Genomic DNA, 22372 nt, shown 5'->3' on the forward strand with positions numbered 1-22372 from the left:
CCTTTTCACCGAGCTGCTTGGCGATGGTCTTGTAGCCCATTCCAGCCTTGTGTAGGTCTACAATCTTGTCCCTGACATCCTTGGACAGCTCTTTGGTCTTAGCCATGGTGGAGAGTTTGGAATCTGATTGGAAGCTGGGATTAAGATCACTCCCTTTAAGAGAGTACTCCTAGTCTCAGTTCCTTATCTTTATAAAAGACACCTGGGAGCCAGGAATCTTGCTGATTGATAGGGGATCAAATACTTATTTTGACTCATTAAAATGCAAATCAATTTAAAACTTTTTTTGAAATTCCTCTTCTGGATTTTTGTTGTTGTTATTCTGTCTCTCACTGTTCAAATAACCTACCATTAAAACTATAGACTGATAATTTCTTTGTCAGATGGCAAATGTACAAAATCAGCAGGATCAAAATAATTTTTCCCCACTGTATCTATTCTTAAGTTTTGTAGTTGTGCAAAAATGACTCCATTAAAGCCCACTTGGATGTATAATGAATGTTGTATTGTGATTGTTATATTTCCTTTTTATGTTGCTACTGAAATTGTATTGTATTTTAAACCTACCAAACATTAGAACATGTCCCATGCATTGTTTGCTTTCTATTTCCTAAAAGGAAAAGGTCATTTTAGAAAGTGATGTTTTCATTTAATAATTCCTGACTTCCTGCTCATTGTGCATTGTAAAGGCATCTTCAATCTATTTGTATGAAATAAAAGCTTTTACATTTTATAGAATGAGCTCAGTCTTGTGATAAACGCTTATGCATTTATATCTAACCTATACAATTATAGTATAGTTATTTTCTCAGTCTGCAATTATTTTGTTAAATCATTTTAGAAGCCGTTAACTTGTTTTACATGACAAACAGGGCATCTAGATACCTGTTCTGCTTTCCTTCGAGCACAATGGAAAGTACAGCGGACGCTTTGGCACGTGATGCAGGTTTTTTCAGTCTCAGCAGCGGGTCACTGACTACACGTTTGCGCACCCTTTATTTTCATATATATTTCTGGCTTATGCCTTTTCCCTCCGGACAAAAAGGTTATTCTCTTTCAGGTAAGAATTTAGCAAAGTGAATTTTTGAAATTGAATGAACTTAAAATATAAATGTTTTCCTCTTCTTGGGCTTTGTTTGAAGAGCCTTTGGCGAGCGAACTTGGTTGTTAGTCTGCACCAAGTTTAACCTCGAGCTCAGCAGCTGGCTAATGTAAAAAAAAATAAACATCTCCGTTCAAACGATTTTTTTTTACAGCGGTTTCGATGATTTGGTAGTGGGGCTAATTTCAATGCGTAAAAAAATTAGCTAGTTAGCTACAGAGCATTGGTTTGGTTTGCAGAAGCTTAAGGCCGCTGTAGGCCTCATTAGCCGGTAGCATGTAGCTTAGCATAGTTTAGTTAATGCAAACAAACGGTAGGCGGCTCTAAAACGCGCGATTGGAAACGTTTCGTCTGCTAACTCTGTTTTCTAAAATGAAACCATATTTTTGTGTTATGCACAAATATTTTAGGCTGCTGCTATGGTAAGTTCGAAACAAAGGTACGTAAATATGTTACTTGGAGCACGTCTGCTATGTTGTCTGTTTGAATGGTTCGGGTGACTTTTCTTATTCGGTAGTGTCAAAACTTCAATCTGAAAACTCGTAGAAACGGTTCAGTTGCGTCTTTGCGTTAATTAAATATATGAGTGGCGCTTTTTAAATGGGTGACCGGTTTTTGTGATATGTGCACACTCTAATACGTGTATAACGTATATTTTTGTATAACTTACATTGACTATAATCTCATTTACAGCAGGCGTACATTGAATTTTTAATCCCTCATAATGGACTCAAACATACTGAATATAGAGGAGATAGTAATGGGCGGAGGAGAGGCTGCTGCCCCTGCTGAACTGCCATCTGAGAAGACAGAGGATACCTACACCACCTCCATTCAGCAACATGCACCACCTCCTGTAATTCAGTCGTGTGAGTATGAAGGAAAATCACTGATTTAATGCTGGAATGGATTTGGATAGACCTCCAGGTTTAAATGTATGTTTCTAATGGGCACCTGTTGCATAAAGCCAGTTTTGTATATAGTGTAATGGTGTCCTTGAGTTTTAAAAAATATATATATCTGCTGTTGGCCTTTTTTATATCTTGATGTTACACTGTTTTATTATTACTTTATTTTTACTTTTAGTCATTTAGCATTTATCCAAAGCGACTTACAAATAAGAAAAAGTAACTAAAACTAAAAACTCTGTAAATACTATATACTCACATTTAAGAAAATAAAGAAATTAAATAGAATTGACATGCATACAACAGCATTTCAATACTAAACATTTAAATGAAAACGAATAAGCTAAAAACAATTCAAAATATTAAAACAACAAAAGGTATGAGTATAATAATGCTTCTAACAACTACATGTGTATGTACAGCCACACACATATACATGCATATAAAAATAAATTCAATATATATATTATTTCATTTCCATATAGTATGAAGTACTAAAATAACTAAAATTAAATAAAACTAAAACTGAATAAACAACCTATACAGACATCAACACTGAGCCAAATACACACGTTTTAAAACAACAACTTATTATAAACTTGTAATTAGCATTGTCTCCCACACTGGTGTTTGAATTTGTCATCCTCTCTCTCTCTCTCTCTCTGTATTCAGACCAGCATGAAAGCCTGCAGTGTTTCCAGTGTTTTATTACTTTCTGCAACTCAAAAGCCAAGGAAAGGCATATGAAGAAAAGTCATCGGGAAGAGTATAAACAGCAGCTTCAACAGGTTAGCTGAAGTATTACTTTGATAGCGCCATAACACACATTTGATTATTTGACAATTTATTCAGTCATTTACGTCATTCACAGTTTGATTTGATTAGATATGATCATATTTGTAGATAATATTGTTACTTCTACATACTATTCCTGTTATAGTTTCTCATGTTATTGTCTCCTTAAGATTTTTGCTTCTGCTTTTTATACTCCTCGTTTGTAAGTAGCTTTGGATTAAAACATCTGAAATTAGTAAATGTAATTGATCAAAACAAAATTCATATACTCAATATTATACTCATGCAAATATTAAACTTCTGTGTCAAACTCCAGAATGGTTTCTCAGTTTAGTTTACTAGTATCAGTCCTCATAATTGAGTGAGGTTGTGTTGCTTTGTGTCTATTTTTAAAGCATTCTTCTAATGCCACTGACTTTCACAGAAGTGTGCAGATGTCTGTAGAGATGAGCAGATGTATATTTTGTAGGTGAAAACTCCATTAACCCAAATCAAATGACTAATAAAATAGGAAAGCAGTGTGTTCACTAAATGTAAATCCCATTCTCACTGACTCTGATAAGCACCACTGGCTTCACTCTTTTACACTTGATTACGTTTGTTTGGTGCTGATGTTCTTATTTTGTTGAGCTTTATGTTCTGCCAAAACTTTTGCTACAAAATCAGATTATTTTTTTTACTCATGTGCCAAATACCTGATTTTTCTGTTAAAATGACTTTTTCTTTTAATGCTCTGTTAATGTTTTTAAATGATAGTAAAGTCCTTATATTAATTGTCAGCTATTTTCTGTCAGCTTTATTTCACACTTGGCAAACTGAAAGCTGTGAATTTGCCACCAAGTGGAAGAGATGCTTTTTTCAGAGGAAGGAGCTATTTGCACTGTGCTTCCGTTTTATTTTTAACATAGTAGATGCAACAGTTAATTGTTAGAACGTGTATAGCATGAATTATGCCGCCATATAGCTATTATAACTAATGCAATACACCAATAAATATATATATATATATATCACACACAAACACTTCTTTGCATATGTGGTTTATGGGGACTCTCCATAGTTGTAATGGTTTTTATAAAGTACAAACTCTATTTTCTATCTCCTTACCCATCCATATTATTTAATTGAATTTATTTATTTAATAATAAAAATTAGCTTGTAAAATACAGAGCAGGGACTTTTGCAAGAAACGAGTGATAAATTCAAACATGAAATAATTTTGGTTTAATTTGTTAATTAGTTTGGTTTGCTTCAATGTATATTCACACGCCTATTGTCTTTTGCATCAACAGTGCGATACTCTGTTCACATGCTACGTGTGCGATCGAACCTTCCCCTCCTCTGAGGAACTGACACAACATCAGTCAACCCACAACAAGGAGGACAAGCCCTTCAAATGTGCACATTGCCAAGAATGCTTCCGCACATTCTCAGAGGTGAGAGGAGTTTTAAATTAATTAAAACAGAAAACGCTTGATCAGAAAAAATCTAATTTTTATTGAGTATTAAGTATCTTAAATACTTGATTACCAAAAATAGGCAATATACCGTTGCTAAAAATGTTATGCCATTTTGTTTTTGTGGTGTTTGAAAGAATGGCCATGTGCTGTTGATTTACACGTGCCATGATTGTAAATGTAAGCCTATGATTAATATTTCAACATGCACCACTTTCTTTCCACAAGCTAACAACACATCGGCGGCAAGTATGTCCTGAACGTCAGTTTGTGTGCAAAGAATGTAACGAGATGTTTCGAAGCTCTGGACTTTTGCGTAACCATCGTTTGACCCAGCACCCTGTGCCCATGGACGTAGAGGAGGCAGAGGATTCCACTAAGACCTACCGATGTGGAAAATGTGGTAGGGGATTTGAAGAAGAGGCAGAGCTCCTGCAGCATCAGGAGAACCACGCAGGTGACCGGCACTGCAACGGTAGTGCCGCCGTCAAACGTCGAGGGCGACCACCTAAAACTGAGGCCGGAGCAGCTGGTGAAAAGAAAGCGAAGCAAAAGAAAAAGGAGGAAGAGGCAGAGGGGCCTGAGGAAACCAACCATTCAGAAGACACTTCTGCAAAACCAGCCACAGCTGATGTGAAGACAGCTGGAAGACGAGGCCGCCCTGCCAAATCTACCCAGGAACCCAAGGCAGAAGATGATCAAGCAGAAAATGATGACAAGAAACCTGTTCCTCAGCCAGCTCTGCAGATCCCTTGCACTGAATGTGATCTCACTTTCCCCAGCCTGACGCAGCTTCGTGCACATAAGAAAGAAAAGCACGCGCAGCGCAAGCCTCACGCTTGTGGAGAATGTGAGGAGAGTTTTAACCGACCTGAGCAGCTGGAGGCCCACATGGCAAGGGCGCATAGTGCCGGCCGGCACACTTGCCCCACATGCGGGAAGAGCTTTGGCAGAGAAAGTAACCTGAAGGCTCATCAACAGAGCCATGGAAAAGAAGAGAAGCCAGTTGGAAAGAGATAATTCAGTTTGGGAGAATTTTCAGGGTGTATGTTAACAGAAGACAAATTCAATTTTTAAAAGTTTTGTGTATAGAAATGTAGGTGGGGACAGGGTTCACTTTAGATTTTAAGTTGTAACATAGCAGGGGATCCTTCAGCTGTGTGACCCTCGGGATCAACACTATGTGAACATGTTATTTGAAAACTGGAACCCCAGAGGGTAGTGAGTTCACGGTTAACCAATGGTAACCATGTTCGGGTGCCTAATTGTATCTTGACATCTGTACATAGCTTTGGCATGGAAAGTAACAGGATTCATACCATGACTGAATTCTCATTTGTAGGGTAACCATGTTGTAACTAATACCATCAAGAAAACCCACAGAAACGCCTATTATATTGTCTAAGGCTTCACTTTGTTTTGTTTCTTTTTTGGAAAATTTTAAAGTCTTTTCTATGAATCTTATGTGTTATTGTTTTTACATTTATTTTTAAAAGCGTGTACAATGGTGAGAGGAAAGATTTACTAAATGATTGTTTTCTGCTGAGATTGGGCTAAATTTGATTTCAAATGTTTCCATTTTTTACCAGTATGACTTGACATTTGACTTGAATTTAAATGTTAGCCGCAACTAAGACAGTTCTCTGATTGAAGTAAATGTCTGAATAATTAATTGAAAATGTTTTAAATGTTTTCCAATTTTATTTATTTTTGTGTTGATATTCTAATTTATGGTGTATCCATACAGAATTTCCATGATGATGAATTAATGAGATTGGAGAGGAGATGCTTTACTGAGTTTAAAAATCCTTGGAAATTTTCAATTTAAGACTACAGTCAAGTGTGACTTCTCTAACTATCGCTATCACAGATTAAAGTTTCTTCCTTTTTGCCATAAATTATTTTGGGGTTATGATAACATTTCATTCCTGCCTAACTGTGAAGCATTTAATGAAAAATCCTTTAACATTATATGTACATAATCCTTTTGCACGCTAATGTGTTTGCTCTTAACAAAGACCAGCTTGAGCATTTGTTTCACAAGTTGAAGTTGCGTTGTTGTGACGTATTGTCAAGTATGGTGACCCATACTCGAAATTGGTGCTCTGCGTTTAACCCATCCAAGTGCACACACACACAGCAGTGAGTAGTGAACAAATGCACACACACACACACACACCGTGAACACACACCCGGAGCAGTGGGCAGCCATGCTGCGGCGCCCGGGGAGCAATTGGGGGTTCGGTGCCTTGCTCAAGGGCACCTCAGTCGTGGTATTGAGGGTGGAGAGAGCGCTGGACATTCCCTCCCCCCACCTACAATCCCTGCCGGCCGGGGGCTCGAACTCGCAACCTTTGGATTACAAGTCCGACTCTCTAACCATTAGGCCACGACTTCCCATTATACCTCTTATACCTATTATAACATTATACCTCTATTAAATTGTTCATGAAGATTGGGGGAAAATGGATATCGGAATGGTTAGAGTCATTGCCTTTTCAGTTAGCCTTTGGTTAGCAAGCTCAGCATACTTCGAGCAGAGCTATAGTGGTTAAGGAAAGCATGTTTGATGAACTAGAAGATGATTCAAGGACAGTGCCTTCATAGACAGGCATTTAGCAAGCGGGAAAGGATTTTCCATGACACCGGAAAGGCTGGCATCATCTTCCTGTGAGCAAAACAATAATACATAAAAGTTGTTGTGTGGATTTGTGCACCACCATTGCGAGAAAAATTAATCCGTTTTTTGGCCTCAATCTATTTGAGTAAACAACCTGAAAGAGGATCAACTACACTAATATAAATGAATAAACAGCTCGATCAGGTTGATTTCCATATAGTATTACGAAGAACAGTGCGAGTAAATGTATGTTATAATGTTTTGTTTGCTGGTGGTAAATTATAAATGTTATTTATATTTTAACACCTTAAATCAGGGATGGGCAACTTCGGTCCTGGAGGGCCGGTGTCCTGCAGAGTTTAGCTCCAACCCTAATCAAACACACCTGCCTGTAGCTTTCTACTGATCTTGAAGACATTGATTAGCTTCTTCAGGTGTGTTTGATCAGTGTTGGAGCTAAACTCTGCAGGACACCGGCCCTCCAGGACCGAAGTTGCCCATCACTGCCTTAAATGGACAGTTTAGTCTCGTTTAACTAAACCACACTGCCTCATTCAACGTATCCCTGAAACCGTTGCACTTTATGTTTAGCATAATGTGAACAAGTGAAGGTATTTAATATGCATTTTTTCGCTTTAACAGTCTGAAAAGTAATACAATTAATTTCAAACTAATAATTTCGTCCACTGTGATTGGCTTTCTCGAATGACTGCACTAACGCTCCCCTCCCGCAGATGGCACCCTCTACATTCTATTCGGGCATTTTATACCGGAAGTATCGGATGGACAGTGGCTCACCTTATTTCTTCTGTATGCTCGTGTAACCTGGTTTGAGTTCTATTATTGTCAGTCGTGACAAAACAGTTTTAACCCTGGTGGCAGTTACCATCACGCGGTATACAGTTGTGGTTTATTATCATGATAGACTGTCGTTGAGCAGTTAATAAACCCGGCATGAGCACAGATTTATTGTTGCATTGCTGAACAGAAGGTGCTTTCAAAAGCTCGTCGAAGACTTCTAGGTAATATAAGTGAAGTAAGCTTGTTTCTGTATTCACCGTGCTGATTGAATTAACAGATCGAAAATGTTATTTTTTTCCATGTCTTTAACCCATGCGGTTAATCTTAGATGTTGTGGAAACTGTTTGCTTAATTTCTCTGTAAACAGGAAATACCTCTTTTGCTATAAAGCTAGTTACATTAGTAATCTCAAATATGGAAATTGTACAATTTTATATATGTAAATTATTTAAAATTATATAGGAACACACACATGCTATGTTTAAATATGTGGTACATGTGGCTCTTTATTAATGAAGAAAAAAATTACAACAGACTTTGTTGATGTCTTGACAGCAAAAACTGATTTGCACAGATAATTTTTCCTATTTCTCTTCAAGGCACCATGTCAGAGTTTACCCTCGATATCCAGCTGACAGAGTTGGGTTTTTCAAACTGGAATTTCCCTCTCTGTGAGCCACAGAGTGTTAAAGAGAACTTTTTGCCAACCCAGAATGCCACTGAAAAGCCAGCACCAGAGACTGAAACGCCCGCAGACTCTCATGAAGATGCCTGCATTGTGGCGAGCTCATCGGCTGACAAAAGCTTTCTGCAGGATCATCAGTATTACACTCCCTTCAAAGATAACTGTTCAAGTAACGGAGAAACAGCTCAAAGCAATTCCAAAATCAATTCCACAGACAAGAAGGATAAAGTCATTTGCAATTTGTGGAAAAGAGGAAGAAGAAGAGAAGGGACAGAACAGAGAAATGATTATGATGATGAAGATCAAAACCGAAAAGAAGGAACAAAAAATAATGACAAGGAACAGAAATGTTCAGAAGTGAGCCAGGAAGCCTCTGGTCTCACAATAGATGATGCTGTGTCTGGCGAAGAAAGGACAGATGAGGATGCAGAATTTTTGACTGATGATGATGATGATGATGTTGATGATGAAGAAGAGGAGGAAGATGATGTTCTGGAAGACAAGGAGGAAGAAGATGATGATGATGTTTCGTGCTCAGGTACTGTACAATTTTCCTAACAATGGTTTGATATGGTTTGTACACTATTTTGTAGATTTTGTTATTTACCTTATTTAAGAAAAAGAGATTGGAAGTTTTTTTATTTAAGCTTTTTACTATTAACTATTTATTTATTGTGAATGCTCATTTTTCTTTAAATACCTTTGGCATTGTGTAATGATAATCTAAATTAATCTTTAAATACACAAAACAAATGTAAATTAAAATGTATTTTTTCAGCACTTACAAGCTTTTGTTCTGAGCCACAATAATAAATTGTAATATTTAGTAAATCTAAAAATAAATATTTTTTTTATACTGTATGTAATGGACAATAAAGCATTTAAAATAATTTGAGTTTTTATTTTTATAGTTATATTAGAGTATATAGTTTTTCATTTGTTTAAAAACAAAAGTTTATCTTCACAAATTGTGCTAGAAATATATATTTTTTAAGTACAATCACCTAGTTCTTGTTTTAAATAAAAAAGAAAAGATGCAACTTCTTGACAGCTATACTGTAACTTCATAAGCATACATATTTGCTGGGAAGTGATGGCATATAATGCAAAACATTTCTGATTGGTTGATAATTTCCAGCCCATTCTAACTGATGATTCCAACAGCCTGGTAAGACAAACAATTTCCTGTTACAGCAGCTACTGATACATGTTTTTCTTCAATTTCAGAGACAAATGGATCTGGAGAGAATGAAGAGAATCGCTGCCATGTATGTGATCTCACCTTCTCCTCTCTCTTCTTACTCCGAGAACATTTAAACATGCATACGGGTGTTCGCCCCTACCGCTGCGATGAATGCGGCAAGCAGTTCTGCCAGTTAGTCAATTACCGTACGCACCTTCGCTCCCACTCCCAGAAGGCCTCCATCCACTGTCGTGTTTGCTCAACCATCTTTGAGACCGAGGAACAGCTCCAGCAGCATTTGGACACCAACCATTTTGAGAAAGAGTTCTATCAGTGTGATTTTTGCAAGCAGATTTTCACTGACCTAGATGTGTGCAAGGGTCACATCGAAGCACACAAGCAACAGGCGAAGCGACATTTATGCCTCAAATGTGGCGCCAGTTTTCGCCTTCGCAACTCGCTGCTCCGTCACCTGGAATGGCACAGCAGAGGCATCTTCTCCTGCTCAGACTGTGAGCGGACCTTCTCCAGCAAGGCTTCTTTGTTACGCCATAGTTTCTCTCACATGGGCGTCTTACCGTATACGTGTCTAAAGTGCAAACGTCATTTCCGTTTGCCCTCTCTCTACCACAACCACGAATGTAAGCCAGAGAACATCCAGTGCATGGCGTGTTTGGTTTTCTTTCAAAGTCAAGAGGACTTTGATAAGCATAAGAAGGACACCGGATGCTGGGGTCATCAAGGAGCTTTGCCAACCAAGACAGATGAGATCCGCTGCATGGAATGTGGACAAGTTTTTGCAAGCATTGAGGAATTAAAGAAGCACGGAAGCACTCACCAGAGGGTCCTAAAATGTGCTGAATGTGGGATGGGTTTCCGCTCATCACTCATGCTAATGTCACACATGGGAGGGCATGCGGGACAGAGGCCGTGTTTTTGCCAGGACTGTGGCCTGGGCTTCCCACATCAACAGGGTTATGACAGCCACCTGAAGACATGTGGAGTGGTGACACCACCAGTGGTAAACATTTTCTCTCACCTTCATTCTAAGAATACCAAATTTACTGTGCTCTAAAGCAGGGGGTTTAAAGGGGCTAGGGGGAATTTTACTGAAAAAAAATGGTAAAACATATTAATAAATAAAAATAGAGAATTCACATTTAACTTAATAGTAAAACTATTATTATTATTATTATTGTTTATTTATTTATTGCTGATTGAAATAAACCTAAAATAAAATATAAGTATTAGATGAAAACTTTAAAATGATTCCAACTGAAAAACGTACTAAACTGAATTAATACTAAAATATAAAAGTTATAAATAAAAAACGCACAAAACCTAATAAATGTGGCACAGAACATAACAAAATTACTGAAACAATCTGAAGTTAAAATATAAAAATAAAAGCTATTAACTCAAAAATCATCATCAATTAATCATCCTCAAATTGTTCAAAACCTGTATGAATTGTTTTTTCTGCTGAACACAATAAGAGAGATTTTAAAATTGCTGGTAACCAAACAGTTGCTGGTCCCCATTGACTTTGTATATACTATGTAAGTTGATGCAGACCAGAAACAGGTTTGGAAAAACTGATGAGAATGATGAGAAAACGTTCATTTTGGGGTGAACTAGCCTGTCTATTTAAAATTGAACTAAATAACAGCGTTTGGTAAAGGTTGGTTGAAAGCCATGTGATTGTTAACAATTACACTGACATTTAACAATCATTAATTCATTATTTTTTTTATAAAGGCAATCAAAAATTTCCTTGCCACATATTTTCAAGCACTATTGATTTTACTGTGAAACGTGCCATATAAATAAATTGAATTGAAAATGTTGTTTTATATATTTAACAGTAGGTTAATAGTCAATATTTTCAAGAAAGTGTTTTTATTTGGCTTTAGTAAAATGATAGTAAAATAAATATTTAATTTGACTCTTAATAAAACTAAATAATGGAAAAAAGTTTGGAAACCCCTGCTTATGTAAGCTATATAAATCTGTTGAAAAAAACAAACAAATGTCTTTTTAATGTAAACGTATAATTCTGTTTACAGGTTGCTGTGAAGAAACCCAAACCAAAAGTAACTCCCTCTCCACAAATAATGCAACCAATTACTTCTAACATAATCATCCAAACTGTTGCTCAGGCCTCAGCACCTGCCACGTTCCCCAGTAGCTTGAAGGAAGTCCACATGGTTCCATTCGGTGACCAGAATAAGCCTGCTGATGGTAGGTGGAAGTTTACTTTAAATAAAGAGCCTCCTCCAGGTATGCCTTTGGTCATGCTTCTGCCAGTTCCCACTACACAGTACTCAACTACCTCAGTTCCTACCAAGAGCTCCCAAAACGTTTTACCATCCTCTCTAGTCTTAGAAACACCTTCATCTGCTCCACGTGTCGCTTCTAGGCCGGTGGTCCCGTCTGGCACTGTCATTAGTAAAGAGGTAGGGAAAGACACTATAGAGCCCAGCAGAACCAACATTCCTTCAAACACACTCATTCCTGTGCAGAGTCATGACAGTATTTCTCAGAAGAGGTGGACTGTTTTAGAAGATCAGGGTTCTTTTCAAGTGTTTGCTACAGAAAATGTAAAGGCAGGTGAACAGGCTGCAGGTGTGGCAGTAGCAAATGAGGGAACGAACGTTACTGCACAAAGAGAAGTGGAGAATAAGCAGGAAACTCAATCAAATTTGAAGCCTAATGCACTGGGGGATGAAAAAACACTTCCAGGGAGTTCATCAGAAAATGCATCTCTCAATCCCACTTGCACCATGACACCATTATGTCTAATAAAGTTAAAGGAGGAGAAGGATGGTGGTGACAACATCAAGAAAAGCTCTTCGAATTTGAAGGACCTCAACTCCTTGCCTGTAATGGTAGGAGTAGAAGTTTTAAAGAGAAAACCGGAAACGCAAACGCTGGATTCTTCGCAAACAGGCTCTCATGATCTAGTCTCTTGTTCTTCAGAAATGACTTACCACAACAAGGCCAGTAAAGATGAGAGATTATTCAAAGAAGTGGTGTCATCTGACAGGATGTGTGCAGAGTCGCAGATGGAATTTACCATGACGGGGGACAAATCAGAAAACTGTCCACAGGGGCAAAACGAATCTGGTTTTGATGTAGAGGTTGAAATGAATGAAGATGTGGAATCGAGCAGCATGGAAGTGGAGATTGGGGATGAAGACAGCGGAGTGGATATGTTGGAAGGTGAGCTTCATGAATGTGTGACTTGTGGACAAGTCCTTCCTGAAAAGGATATGATCCAGCACTACATGAAGCATGCAGCCGACACCGACAGTCCTGAGCTCTCTTCTGTTAACTGTGCCTCTCACACTACAGAACAATCCCCTTCATGTAGTCCATCAAAAAAAAGACTACGGTCTGGCACAGAGTTGTGACCCTTAGTTCAAGAGTATTTCAGTTTTTGTTTTTTTACTATTATTTTAAATTGATTTGCAGTTATTGATATTACACAGACTTTACTTCCATTCCGTTTACTTGGAAAACAGTTTTTTTTTTTTTTTTTTACCAAATTGAAATTTGTTTAAGCCAAGTGTGTTTTGAAAGTGTTCCACTTTTGACATTTCTTTCACAGTATAATTTTGTTTACATTGTCTTCTAGATACAATAAATGTAGATTGGAAATTTGGAAAAATCATTTCTTTTGTTTTATATATATTTAGCCTTTAGTTTAAGACTATTGTGACTTTGTGTACTAAAACAAAGTTTTTCAGTTTTTTTTCTAAATAAGCAATAAAATAAAATATAAGATACTGGGAATATCAGTAAAAAAAAACAATACTATATGAGAAGAAATTAATAAAAAAATAAAAAAAAGTTAGTGTATCTCTATCTCAGATGTTGGATATAAGGAATCATGTCTGTTTACTGAATGTATAAGCATTTGCTCAAAGTTTCACTTTTTTTTTTTGGTCAAGAGGTATTACAAAGAACAGAAACTATTTGTTAAGGGAAGGTGTGTGCTACGATTCCTGTTTTTTTATTATTACAGAAATGTTTCAGTACATCTTTCAGTTCTTTCTTTAACTATTGTGTGTATGCAAAATAATTCAGCTTGGCTCAAGATATCATAGAATCATGATATCATTATAATGTGAAATACAGTTTTTCATAAATAAATGAAAAATATTAAGGTCATTTTTTTTATTGAGAACACGGATCGTTGTTAATCAAAGTGAAATTGTTTTATAATCGACAGTGCTGTACTCAGGTCTTTGAACTATTAAGGTCTCATAAATATTGAGTTGAGAGTCGCACAAACAGGCTACACCTACTTAAATGACTCATAAATGGAGAACTTCAAAACCAAGTGGGCGGAAGCAGGTTAACCGTTGAGGAGTTTCTTCGTCAAAAGCTGAAATGAATCGCTGCACAGCACTTCATTGGTAAGCGAAACTGTTTGTAAAATTGTAAAATTAGTTGTTAATTGTTGTAAGCGTCCTCGTCCTTGTTTTAGACTTAAGAATGTCCATAAGACATATCATCATATATGCTAAAGCTTTTGATAATGTTATAAAACCGTTTTGTTTTATCGTAAAATGCATAAATGGTATTTATTTTAGGAATATCTAAATAAGTAAATATTAATGTTATTTGAACACTAGTTTCATAAAATGTGCTATTCTTTGAAATTTTGCAATATATTGACATTTTTATAGATTGAATACAGCTGTGTTTTTTCTTGTTAGACGAAAGAATACACAACGATGACAAAGAAAAGCTTTCTGATCATTTTTTCCATCTGTCTGTTGGGTAGGTGAGACAAATGTTTTTTTCCCCTTCTCTCATCCTTTCTTCACCCAGACCACCGTGCACTGCATAGTTGCAGCAATATCCTGTTAGAATGATGCACTTTTCAGAGGAAACAGATAAACTTTTTGTTAGTTTTTTCATAGAGGTGTAATTTTCCACATATTGTTTTGTGTTAGTGGTTTAGGCCAAATTATGCCTAATATTGATAATTGTGTTCAGCATTTAATGTATGGTGTAAGTTTTTTTTTTTTTAATTGATATAAATAAGCTGAAAGCTGAATAAATAAGCTTTCCATTGATGTATGGTTTGTTAGGATAGGACAATATTTGGCAAATATCTGGAATCTGAGGGTGGAAAAAAAATCAGAATATTGAGAAAATCGCTTTTAAAATTGTCCAAATGAAGATCTTAGCAATGCATATTACTAATCAAAAATTTACAGTAGGAAATTTACACAATATCTTCATGTTACACGATCTTTACTTAATATCCTAAAGATTTTTGGCCTAAAGGAAAAATCCATCATTTTGACCCATACAATGTATGCTACAATTGCTATATTTGCAACAAATATACCTGTGCTACATATGACACAGGGTCACATATTACATGTTTATTTTCTCCTCCTCTTCTTCGTGTGTCAAGCCATGGTCAGTGCTGTTGAAGGTAAGAGAGATTTTTGGTCAGCATATTTATTATTTGTTTAGTTCCTGCTGAAAAAACCCCAGCTAAAACCAGCCTAAGTTGGTTGGCTGGACGTTTTAGCTGGTTTCAGCTGGTCCCCCAGCTTGGCCAGTCTGGTCAAGCTGGTTTTAGCTTGTGGCAAAAAAGTGGCTAGAACCAGCCAACCAGCTTAGGCTGGTTTTAGCTTTTTTTTTTTTTTTTTTTTTTTGCATAGTTTTCAAATCAGTCATATAAATTCCTTAGATATTCGATAGACTCTTGTACAATAATTTGTACCTGTTTACATTTCTTCACATAAATGTATTAAACAGGATGTACGGTGTACTTCACATGTACGGTACCTCAACCGCATATTTTTTTCTCATAGACAAAGGCTCGTGTTATGGAGTTGGTTCTGACACTATAGCAGGTATTATATTCGCTGATATTGCAGTGACGGTCCTCATTGTTACTACCACCTACTGGTACGCCAGCAAGCGCAGACAAAAGAAAGAAAATGGTGAGAAATTACATAGACCCACACAAATGTTCTCTAGCAATTCTGAAATCAGTGCACAGAAGACATTTAACAAGCATGTGTCCATGTGTTTCTTTAGCTGACGAAGTCTACATGAATGTCAGAGCAAACTGCAAAACATGAAGATCTTTGGAAGACTGACATGAACAATGGAAGACTTACTGACATTTAATACAATAAGTCATGATATAATCATAGCATGATTTATATTTTACATTTCTAGCTTAGCCTGTGGCTCTACACACTTAAAATCATGTTCATATCATAGTTGCTTTGTAAATAAGGCAAAATTACCATATTTATGTCACTGAAAACTTAAATAATTAAATTATTGCTTAAAGTATACAAATAATGGAACTCTGTTTAGCACATTATCAGCAGCAATAAATGCAGTGAAAGAAAAAAACTGACACCTAGTGGATAATTTCTGCTACAATGTTCTTCAACTAGAACAGAGGTGCCCAAACCTTTCGGTGCCTGGGATCAAAAATCAAACTGGAACTGGATGAGGGGTCATGGGCCAAAAGAAAATGTTGTATTATACCCAATTATACAATATTAAAGTCTATTAAATTAGATTTTTGTTTTAGATAAGTACTTTTTTTTTTTTCATCAAATTCACCAATTTATATTTTTACATTTCAATTCAAAATATAAAACAAAAATAAATAAAATAAAACAAAATAAATTAGAAATTAAGTTTTAATCCCCCTTTTTTTTTTTTTGCTATGGCGAGCCAAACAGCGGATGCTGGTTTTGACAACTGTGCCCTATAAAATAATTTTTGTAACTTATTTAAAAAAGTAAAACTTTTTATTTTTTTATTTTGATGATTAGAGTTGACAGCTTGATTAGAGCTTATAGTCAAAAATCCAGTATCTCAAAATATTAGAATATTTACATTTGAGTTTCATTAAATGACCATCCCTACAGTATAAATTCCGGGTATCTCTTGTTCTTTGAAACCACAATAATGGGGAAGACTGCTAACTTGGCAGTGGTCCAGAAGACAATCACTGACACCCTCCACAAAGGTGTCACAGAAGGTCATTACTGAAAGGAGTGGCTGTTCACAGATTGCTGTATCAAAGCATATTAAATACAAAGTTGACTGGAAGGAAGAATTTGGGTAGGAAAAGCTGCACAAGCAACAGGGATGGCCGCAAGCTTGAGAATACTGTCAAGCAAAGCTGATTCAAACACTTGGGAGAGCTTCACAAGGAGTGGACTGAAGCTGGAGTCAGTGCATCAAGAGTCACCACGCTCAGACGTCTTCAGGAAAAGGGCTACCAAGCCACTTCTGAAAAAGAAACAACGTCAGAAGCTTCTTAACTGAGCTAAGGAGAAAAAGAACTGGGCTATTGCTCAGTGGTCCAAAGTCCTCTATTCAGATAAAAATACATTTTGCATTTCAGTTGAAAAATTAAGTTCTAGAGTCTGGAGGAAGACTGGAGAGGCACAAAATCCAAGCTGCTTGAAGTCCAGTGCAAAGTTTCTGGAAATCGGTGATGATTTGGGGTGTCGTGATGTCTGCTAGTGTTGGTCCATTGTGTCCAAAGTCAAAAGTCAATGCAGCCATCTACCAGACGTACTTTTAGCACCTGCCCACAGTACCAAAACCACTTCCAAGTGGTTTGCTGACCATGATATTACTGTGCTTGATTGGCCAGCCAACATGCCTGACCTGAACCCTATATGGAATCTATGGGATATTTTCAAGAGAAAGATGAGAAACAGTCGATCCAACAACACAGATGAGCTGAAGGCTCAATAGTGGCCAAGCAGTGCCACAGACTGATCGCTTCCATGCCACACCTCACTGATGCTGGAGTTTGTGATAAAGGAGCCCCGACCAAGTATTGAGTGCATAAATGAACATACTTTAAAGAACTTGAACTTTTCTTTTTTGCAAATCCTTTTGAGATACTGGATTTTTTACTTTCATGAGCTTTAAGCTCTAATCATCATAATTAAAACAAACAAAAAATTACAAGAAATTTATTACTTGTAATGAATCTAAAATATTTGAACACTTTTTCACTTTTTGAAATAAGATTTCTAAGATATTCAAATTTTTTTAGATGCACCATATCTATACTTTTACATTAGCATGTTATTTTTTTGTGTATTATTATAAATTTGAAAAATGACTCTGCTCTGGAATCTCCCAGAAATTCCTGTGTCCAAAACAAGCACAAGACTGTGAATCTTCCGCTGAAAAAAAAGGAAGTAGAAAATGTCTTTTACAATTTTCATCACATACATTTCTACATTTATTTGCACTTCGGCTATTCAGTAATGATAGATATTATTTTGGAGAACTAAACAGTTTAAATGTTTAAACCTGTTTGCTTACAAAAATGTGGATTCAATATTTATGCAGTAAACAATAAAAAAGTATACCACCATTGACATGTATTTGCAATTTACAAATTATTTTAAACACACTCAGTGCATAAATATATACATCACAAATCCTTATTTTTAAGGGAAAGGGAAGTGGCCAAGTACGGTGACCCATACTCAGAATTTGTGCTCTGCATTTAATCCCCTGTGTGTACACTTGGATGGAAGTCGTGGCCTAATGGTTAGAGAGTCGGACTCGTAATCCAAAGGTTGCGGGTTTGAGTCTCGGGCCGGCAGGGATTGTAGGTGGGGGGAGTGAATGTCCAGCGCTCTCTCCACAATACCACGACTGAGGTGCCCTTGAGCACCGAACCCCCAGCTCCCCGGGCGCTGCAGCATAAATGGCTGCCCACTGCTCCGGGTGTGTGTTCACAGATGGGTTAAATGCAAAGCACGAATTCTGAGTATGGGTCATCATACTTGGCCGTATGTAACTTCACTTCACTTCACAGTAGTGAACATACACCCAGTGCAGTGGACAGCCAATGCTGCAGCAACCGGGGAGCAGTTGGGGGTTTTGTGCCTTGCTTCAAGTCTCACCTCATTTGTGGTTATTCACTCTCCCACCTACAATCTGTGCCGGACCTGAGACTCAAACCCACGACCTTTGGGTTACAAGTCCAACTCTCTATCAATTAGGCCACGACTGCCCGTTACGTAACTAGAGGATAGTAATCTTTGAAAAGCACCTGTGCTTTAAACTACTGTAACGCAAAGGTCATTTATCTGTCAGACTGAGCTTCAGGAAAAAAAACTAACACAACCTCACCAATTTGTTTGTCTACTAAACAAGGCAGGTCTTCAGTGATACACTGTCCTGTATCACTAATTTAAAGACCAACATCCTTTTTTGAATAAAATGAGTCACAGGACATAAGTTTTGTTTTCTCTGTTATCAGATACTGGCTTTAGTAGTCACATCCTGTGCTGTGAGGCTTTTAACCACATTAATACCCATGTCCCTCTCACTAGCCTGTTGCTCATATATCTACTTACTGCGACGTGAAACTACATTTACTAAGAAGGATATCTGAAGAAAAAAAAAAACGCATATATTTTCAGTTGAATGTCATGTAAATCAACTGTATGCTCAGATTTAATTTAAATTTAACTTTGTACTTCAAACCTAGATATAAATATTCAAATGTTGACAGGATAAAATGTAAACAAATTAAGTACTGAACTAGATTAAGTGTGTGTGCATGTTTATGTGGTTTATGAGGACACAAATTTGTATAATGACAGAGGTATTACAATATGAAGGTGGTTTATGAGGACACTGCCTATGTCCCTGTAATTCAAAAGGCTTAAAAAACATACTAAATGGTGTTTTTTTTTGAAAATCTAAAAATGCACAAAGTCTCCTGTGAGGGCTAAGTTTAGGTGTAGGGTTGGTGTAGGGCAATAGCACACACAGTTTGTTCAGTATAAAAACCATTACACCTATGGAGAGTCCCCATAAACCACAAAAACCAATGTGTGTGTGTGTGTGTGTGTGATCGAGAGAGGAATAGCACATCAGCACATGTAGCTCCTCCCCAGTGTCCTTTGGTTCTATTTTGATGGATGGTGATAAGTCATCAGCACATACTTGGTGATTTTTCACACAAAGACAATTTCCATATTATTTAGTCTCATATTCAAGGTGTTTTAGCTCACGGGAAGTAAAAGCATCTTGTGCACTTCTCAAGTCAGAGCTACACCAACTCTGAGCAATTCTCTCCTAAACCTGCACTCATTATGAGAAGGGCTGTGTACATAATGGTCCCCATGAATGGACTATTCGGTGAGTACAATTTACAAACATTCATATGCTTACTAAGGTTTTAAGTTTAAATTAACTTTTTTTGTATTGTTCTTCACAAATCCTCAGCATTAAAATGATCAGTTTGCTTTGGAGTCAGTACTTTTTTTTGAAGCACAATTTGGGACATTTTCAAAGCTTTAACAGATTTTAGCATAATTTTCACTACAAAAATCAACAAGATAAAAGATGCTAATTCAATAGCTATGTAGAAAAAGCATAAGACTTCGTGCACATATTATTATGTTATATATTATTATTTTATATTATAAGTTACACACCACCGTATGAGTGGTGTTGTATATTCTGCATTATATACTTTTTGTATATTCTAAAATAAATATGTATATAATATATTATTAAGTATGTATAATGTCTGTAGTATTATATCATGATTAGATTTTTATTACTGCCAAGATAAACCTGCCAAGAAATAATTCCAGCAAATATAAATATAAATAGCCTGTGTCAGTTTAATGGGGTTGGGAAAAACTGAATTGCAGACTTTTTTCGTGTATGTGTGGATTTATATGTACTCAGTGATTAATGCAAGAAATCAAGAGGAAATGGCATTTGTAATTCGGTCGGTTGACTTGTGAACACGCTATTATAAAATTGTCTTCCCTCTCTTTCTCTCTCACTTTCATCGGCAGGATTTGTTGAGGGGAATCAAGGTAATAATTCCTTCATCCATATCTGAAATTCAGTTTTTTGTATTTTTCTTTTGGCATATTATGAATGTGCCATTGTATTTTCTGATTCTCAGACTGCAGTTCATGTTACCAGTTGGACATTGGAGTGGCTATTGGGATCATCACTTGTGACATTATCCTCACACTCCTCATTGCTCTCTCAGTCTACTGTTTAGTTTCCCATCAAAAAAGAAGAGGCAGTTTACATACACATGCCAGATGCTGTGGGTCAGGTATGCCTGCTTGTAAGAGAAATCAAAAACTCCATATGTTATTATTACGCGTGCTCCCGTCAAAATGACATAATATTTTTCTGATGTATAAGGTAAAGCAAAAACTCACCAGGCGTCTATGAGGCCAAAGACGATTGAAGTGGAATCACCTTATCAGGTAAAATGAGCAATATCAGTTATGTATTTAACTACAAAACTTGAATCATCTCAATCTTTTTTATTTATTTGTTCATAATGGTTTGACAGGAACTTTATGGAGTCCAATCAGATATATACAGTGATCTTCAGCAGTATCGGAAATGAGGTGACTGTGTGACATGTAATGTTAGTCGTGGGTCTTGGTGCAAACCTGAGAATATTTGTAGTTTGCGTGTGTTTTTTTAATTGTCACAAATGTGTATTTGGCATAAATAAGCTACAATAATTAGGCTATAGGCCCACAGAATTTTTTTTTTAATCCATGTGATCATGTGGCGTATATACAAACCATAAATATGAATATATTTTCATAGTTTGTGAAAAGGAAATGACCTTCAAGAATTTGTCGTTTCTAATATCACTGTAAACTTTTTTTTTTTCATCTTTGGCTGTTTTGTTTTTTTGTTTTGTTTTTTTTAAACCTTTGTAATGGAACTAGATCAGAGTATAATTCCCTTGCTCTTTATGTAGAAATAAATGTTTTATTTTAATTATGTGGCCTGATCATTTCTTTTTCTACTTGGCATAGAAAGGTGGATGAAGCCACACTCAAACATCTGCTGGTTTTTTCTTTTTTCTTTTCCTCAAGTGGCTAAGGAAGGGGATGCATTGTAGCAGACCTGTTTAGAAATCACATGACAGCAGTGAATCAGTAAAACAAAACGGAAAGGGTCCATGTAAGGGTTTGCAGTTCTTTAAAACTTTCTGAATTTTAAGTCCTGAGTTTTAAATCTTGATATTTCTGTGTTCTTATGGCCATTTTCATTATTGCTGATTCATTACACTGTGTAAGTCAAATGTGATAATAATAAAAAGAAAATCAAGGAAATTAAACCAAAGGGTGTTTAACTTTTCACCTGGCACAAAGAGCAGTTTAATTTAGCTCGTAGTTTAAGTGCGACCACTTCCAACGTCCACAAGAGTGCACTATTATCTCAGTGTGTTACATGTCACATTCACTGTAAATTCTGCCTCGGATCTATCATTCATGTCTTAATTTGAAGCTCCTTTCAGTGCATCTTACAGTAATAACGTATTATTCAGATTTGATGAACACAATGGATATTTTAGTGAGCATTCTGAGAAAATGTATTTTATGGGTCACTCATGCTGGACTAGCATCCAAGGCTATTGAAATTTAAGTGGATAGTTAAGACAGCAGCTGTCAGACTGTTTATCAAACATTGTTTTGTGAAAATTATGGTTCTCTACTACAGCATAAACAACTTAAATCATGCTCTGACATAATTAGACCTGGGTAGCCAGACTGACTGAAGAACGCTGTGACTATAAACCAAATTAAAGCTGCAAGCAGTAATGAAAGGGCCCTCGCACCCGAACTCACCACCATTACGTGGCCATAGGAAAACAGAGAACAGCGGGCAATATGCTTTTAGAGTGGTAAATATAGGAGGAATATGTCAAAGTCATTTATATATGCCAAATTTCCTGCTGTCAACAGGTGGCGCTATGATTATAACTGAATATTGACATGTAG

The 22372-nt window shown here is 36.6% G+C and overlaps 4 protein-coding genes across 7 annotated transcripts; all 4 read left to right on the top strand.

Moving 5' to 3' along the window:
• Window positions 1-935: 935 nt before the first annotated feature.
• Window positions 936-6309, top strand: znf576.2 (zinc finger protein 576, tandem duplicate 2). 2 transcript variants are annotated; one of them, XM_079444825.1, is made up of 5 exons: window positions 936-1060; window positions 1796-1971; window positions 2683-2798; window positions 4098-4241; window positions 4491-6309. In XM_079444825.1, exons 2-5 carry the CDS (start codon window positions 1827-1829, stop codon window positions 5280-5282), a joined length of 1197 nt encoding a protein of 398 aa, XP_079300951.1. In that variant the 5' UTR covers window positions 936-1060; window positions 1796-1826; the 3' UTR covers window positions 5283-6309. The 2 variants fall into 2 exon arrangements, with proteins under 2 accessions (XP_079300951.1, XP_079300952.1); XM_079444826.1 differs by having other exon boundaries at window positions 962-1060; window positions 1799-1971; window positions 4491-6167.
• A 1339-nt stretch (window positions 6310-7648) lies between these two features.
• Window positions 7649-13922, top strand: LOC306887219 (uncharacterized protein). Of its 3 annotated transcripts, XM_079444803.1 has the most exons (5): window positions 7649-7904; window positions 8283-8906; window positions 9596-10572; window positions 11618-12773; window positions 13786-13922. In XM_079444803.1, exons 2-5 carry the CDS (start codon window positions 8288-8290, stop codon window positions 13803-13805), a joined length of 2772 nt encoding a protein of 923 aa, XP_079300929.1. In that variant the 5' UTR covers window positions 7649-7904; window positions 8283-8287; the 3' UTR covers window positions 13806-13922. The 3 variants fall into 3 exon arrangements, with proteins under 3 accessions (XP_079300929.1, XP_079300928.1, XP_079300927.1); XM_079444802.1 differs by lacking the exon at window positions 13786-13922 and having other exon boundaries at window positions 7649-7918; window positions 11618-13723; XM_079444801.1 differs by lacking the exon at window positions 13786-13922 and having other exon boundaries at window positions 11618-13717.
• hcst (hematopoietic cell signal transducer) lies at window positions 13840-17951 on the top strand. Its single transcript, XM_079444860.1, has 5 exons — window positions 13840-13972; window positions 14276-14339; window positions 14986-15006; window positions 15392-15523; window positions 15621-17951. The coding sequence occupies exons 2-5, from the start codon at window positions 14294-14296 to the stop codon at window positions 15662-15664; spliced, it is 243 nt and encodes an 80-aa protein (XP_079300986.1). The 5' UTR covers window positions 13840-13972; window positions 14276-14293; the 3' UTR covers window positions 15665-17951.
• A 1553-nt stretch (window positions 17952-19504) lies between these two features.
• Window positions 19505-21678, top strand: tyrobp (transmembrane immune signaling adaptor TYROBP). The gene is made up of 5 exons (XM_079444859.1): window positions 19505-19733; window positions 20405-20425; window positions 20518-20676; window positions 20769-20833; window positions 20923-21678. Exons 1-5 carry the CDS (start codon window positions 19688-19690, stop codon window positions 20977-20979), a joined length of 348 nt encoding a protein of 115 aa, XP_079300985.1. The 5' UTR covers window positions 19505-19687; the 3' UTR covers window positions 20980-21678.
• The last annotated feature ends 694 nt before the right edge of the window (window positions 21679-22372 follow it).

Source organism: Barbus barbus, assembly GCF_936440315.1.
Source record: "Barbus barbus genome assembly, chromosome: 21".
NCBI lineage: Eukaryota > Metazoa > Chordata > Actinopteri > Cypriniformes > Cyprinidae > Barbus > Barbus barbus.

Bases quoted from the DNA above. Each gene is read 5' to 3' on its own strand.
- tyrobp (XM_079444859.1), top strand. From the start codon at position 19,688: ATGAGAAGGGCTGTGTACATAATGGTCCCCATGAATGGACTATTCG. The intron at 20,677-20,768 runs GTATGCCTGCTT...CTGATGTATAAG, and splicing joins TGCCAGATGCTGTGGGTCAG to GTAAAGCAAAAACTCACCAG. The intron at 20,834-20,922 runs GTAAAATGAGCA...ATGGTTTGACAG, and splicing joins AAGTGGAATCACCTTATCAG to GAACTTTATGGAGTCCAATC.
- LOC306887219 (XM_079444802.1), top strand. From the start codon at position 8,288: ATGTCAGAGTTTACCCTCGATATCCAGCTGACAGAGTTGGGTTTTTCA. The intron at 8,907-9,595 runs GTACTGTACAAT...CTTCAATTTCAG, and splicing joins TGATGATGTTTCGTGCTCAG to AGACAAATGGATCTGGAGAG. The intron at 10,573-11,617 runs GTAAACATTTTC...TTCTGTTTACAG, and splicing joins GAGTGGTGACACCACCAGTG to GTTGCTGTGAAGAAACCCAA.
- hcst (XM_079444860.1), top strand. From the start codon at position 14,294: ATGACAAAGAAAAGCTTTCTGATCATTTTTTCCATCTGTCTGTTGG. The intron at 15,007-15,391 runs GTAAGAGAGATT...TTTTTCTCATAG, and splicing joins CATGGTCAGTGCTGTTGAAG to ACAAAGGCTCGTGTTATGGA. The intron at 15,524-15,620 runs GTGAGAAATTAC...GTGTTTCTTTAG, and splicing joins CAGACAAAAGAAAGAAAATG to CTGACGAAGTCTACATGAAT.
- znf576.2 (XM_079444825.1), top strand. From the start codon at position 1,827: ATGGACTCAAACATACTGAATATAGAGGAGATAGTAATGGGCGGAGGA. The intron at 1,972-2,682 runs GTGAGTATGAAG...CTCTGTATTCAG, and splicing joins ACCTCCTGTAATTCAGTCGT to ACCAGCATGAAAGCCTGCAG. The intron at 4,242-4,490 runs GTGAGAGGAGTT...TCTTTCCACAAG, and splicing joins GCTTCCGCACATTCTCAGAG to CTAACAACACATCGGCGGCA.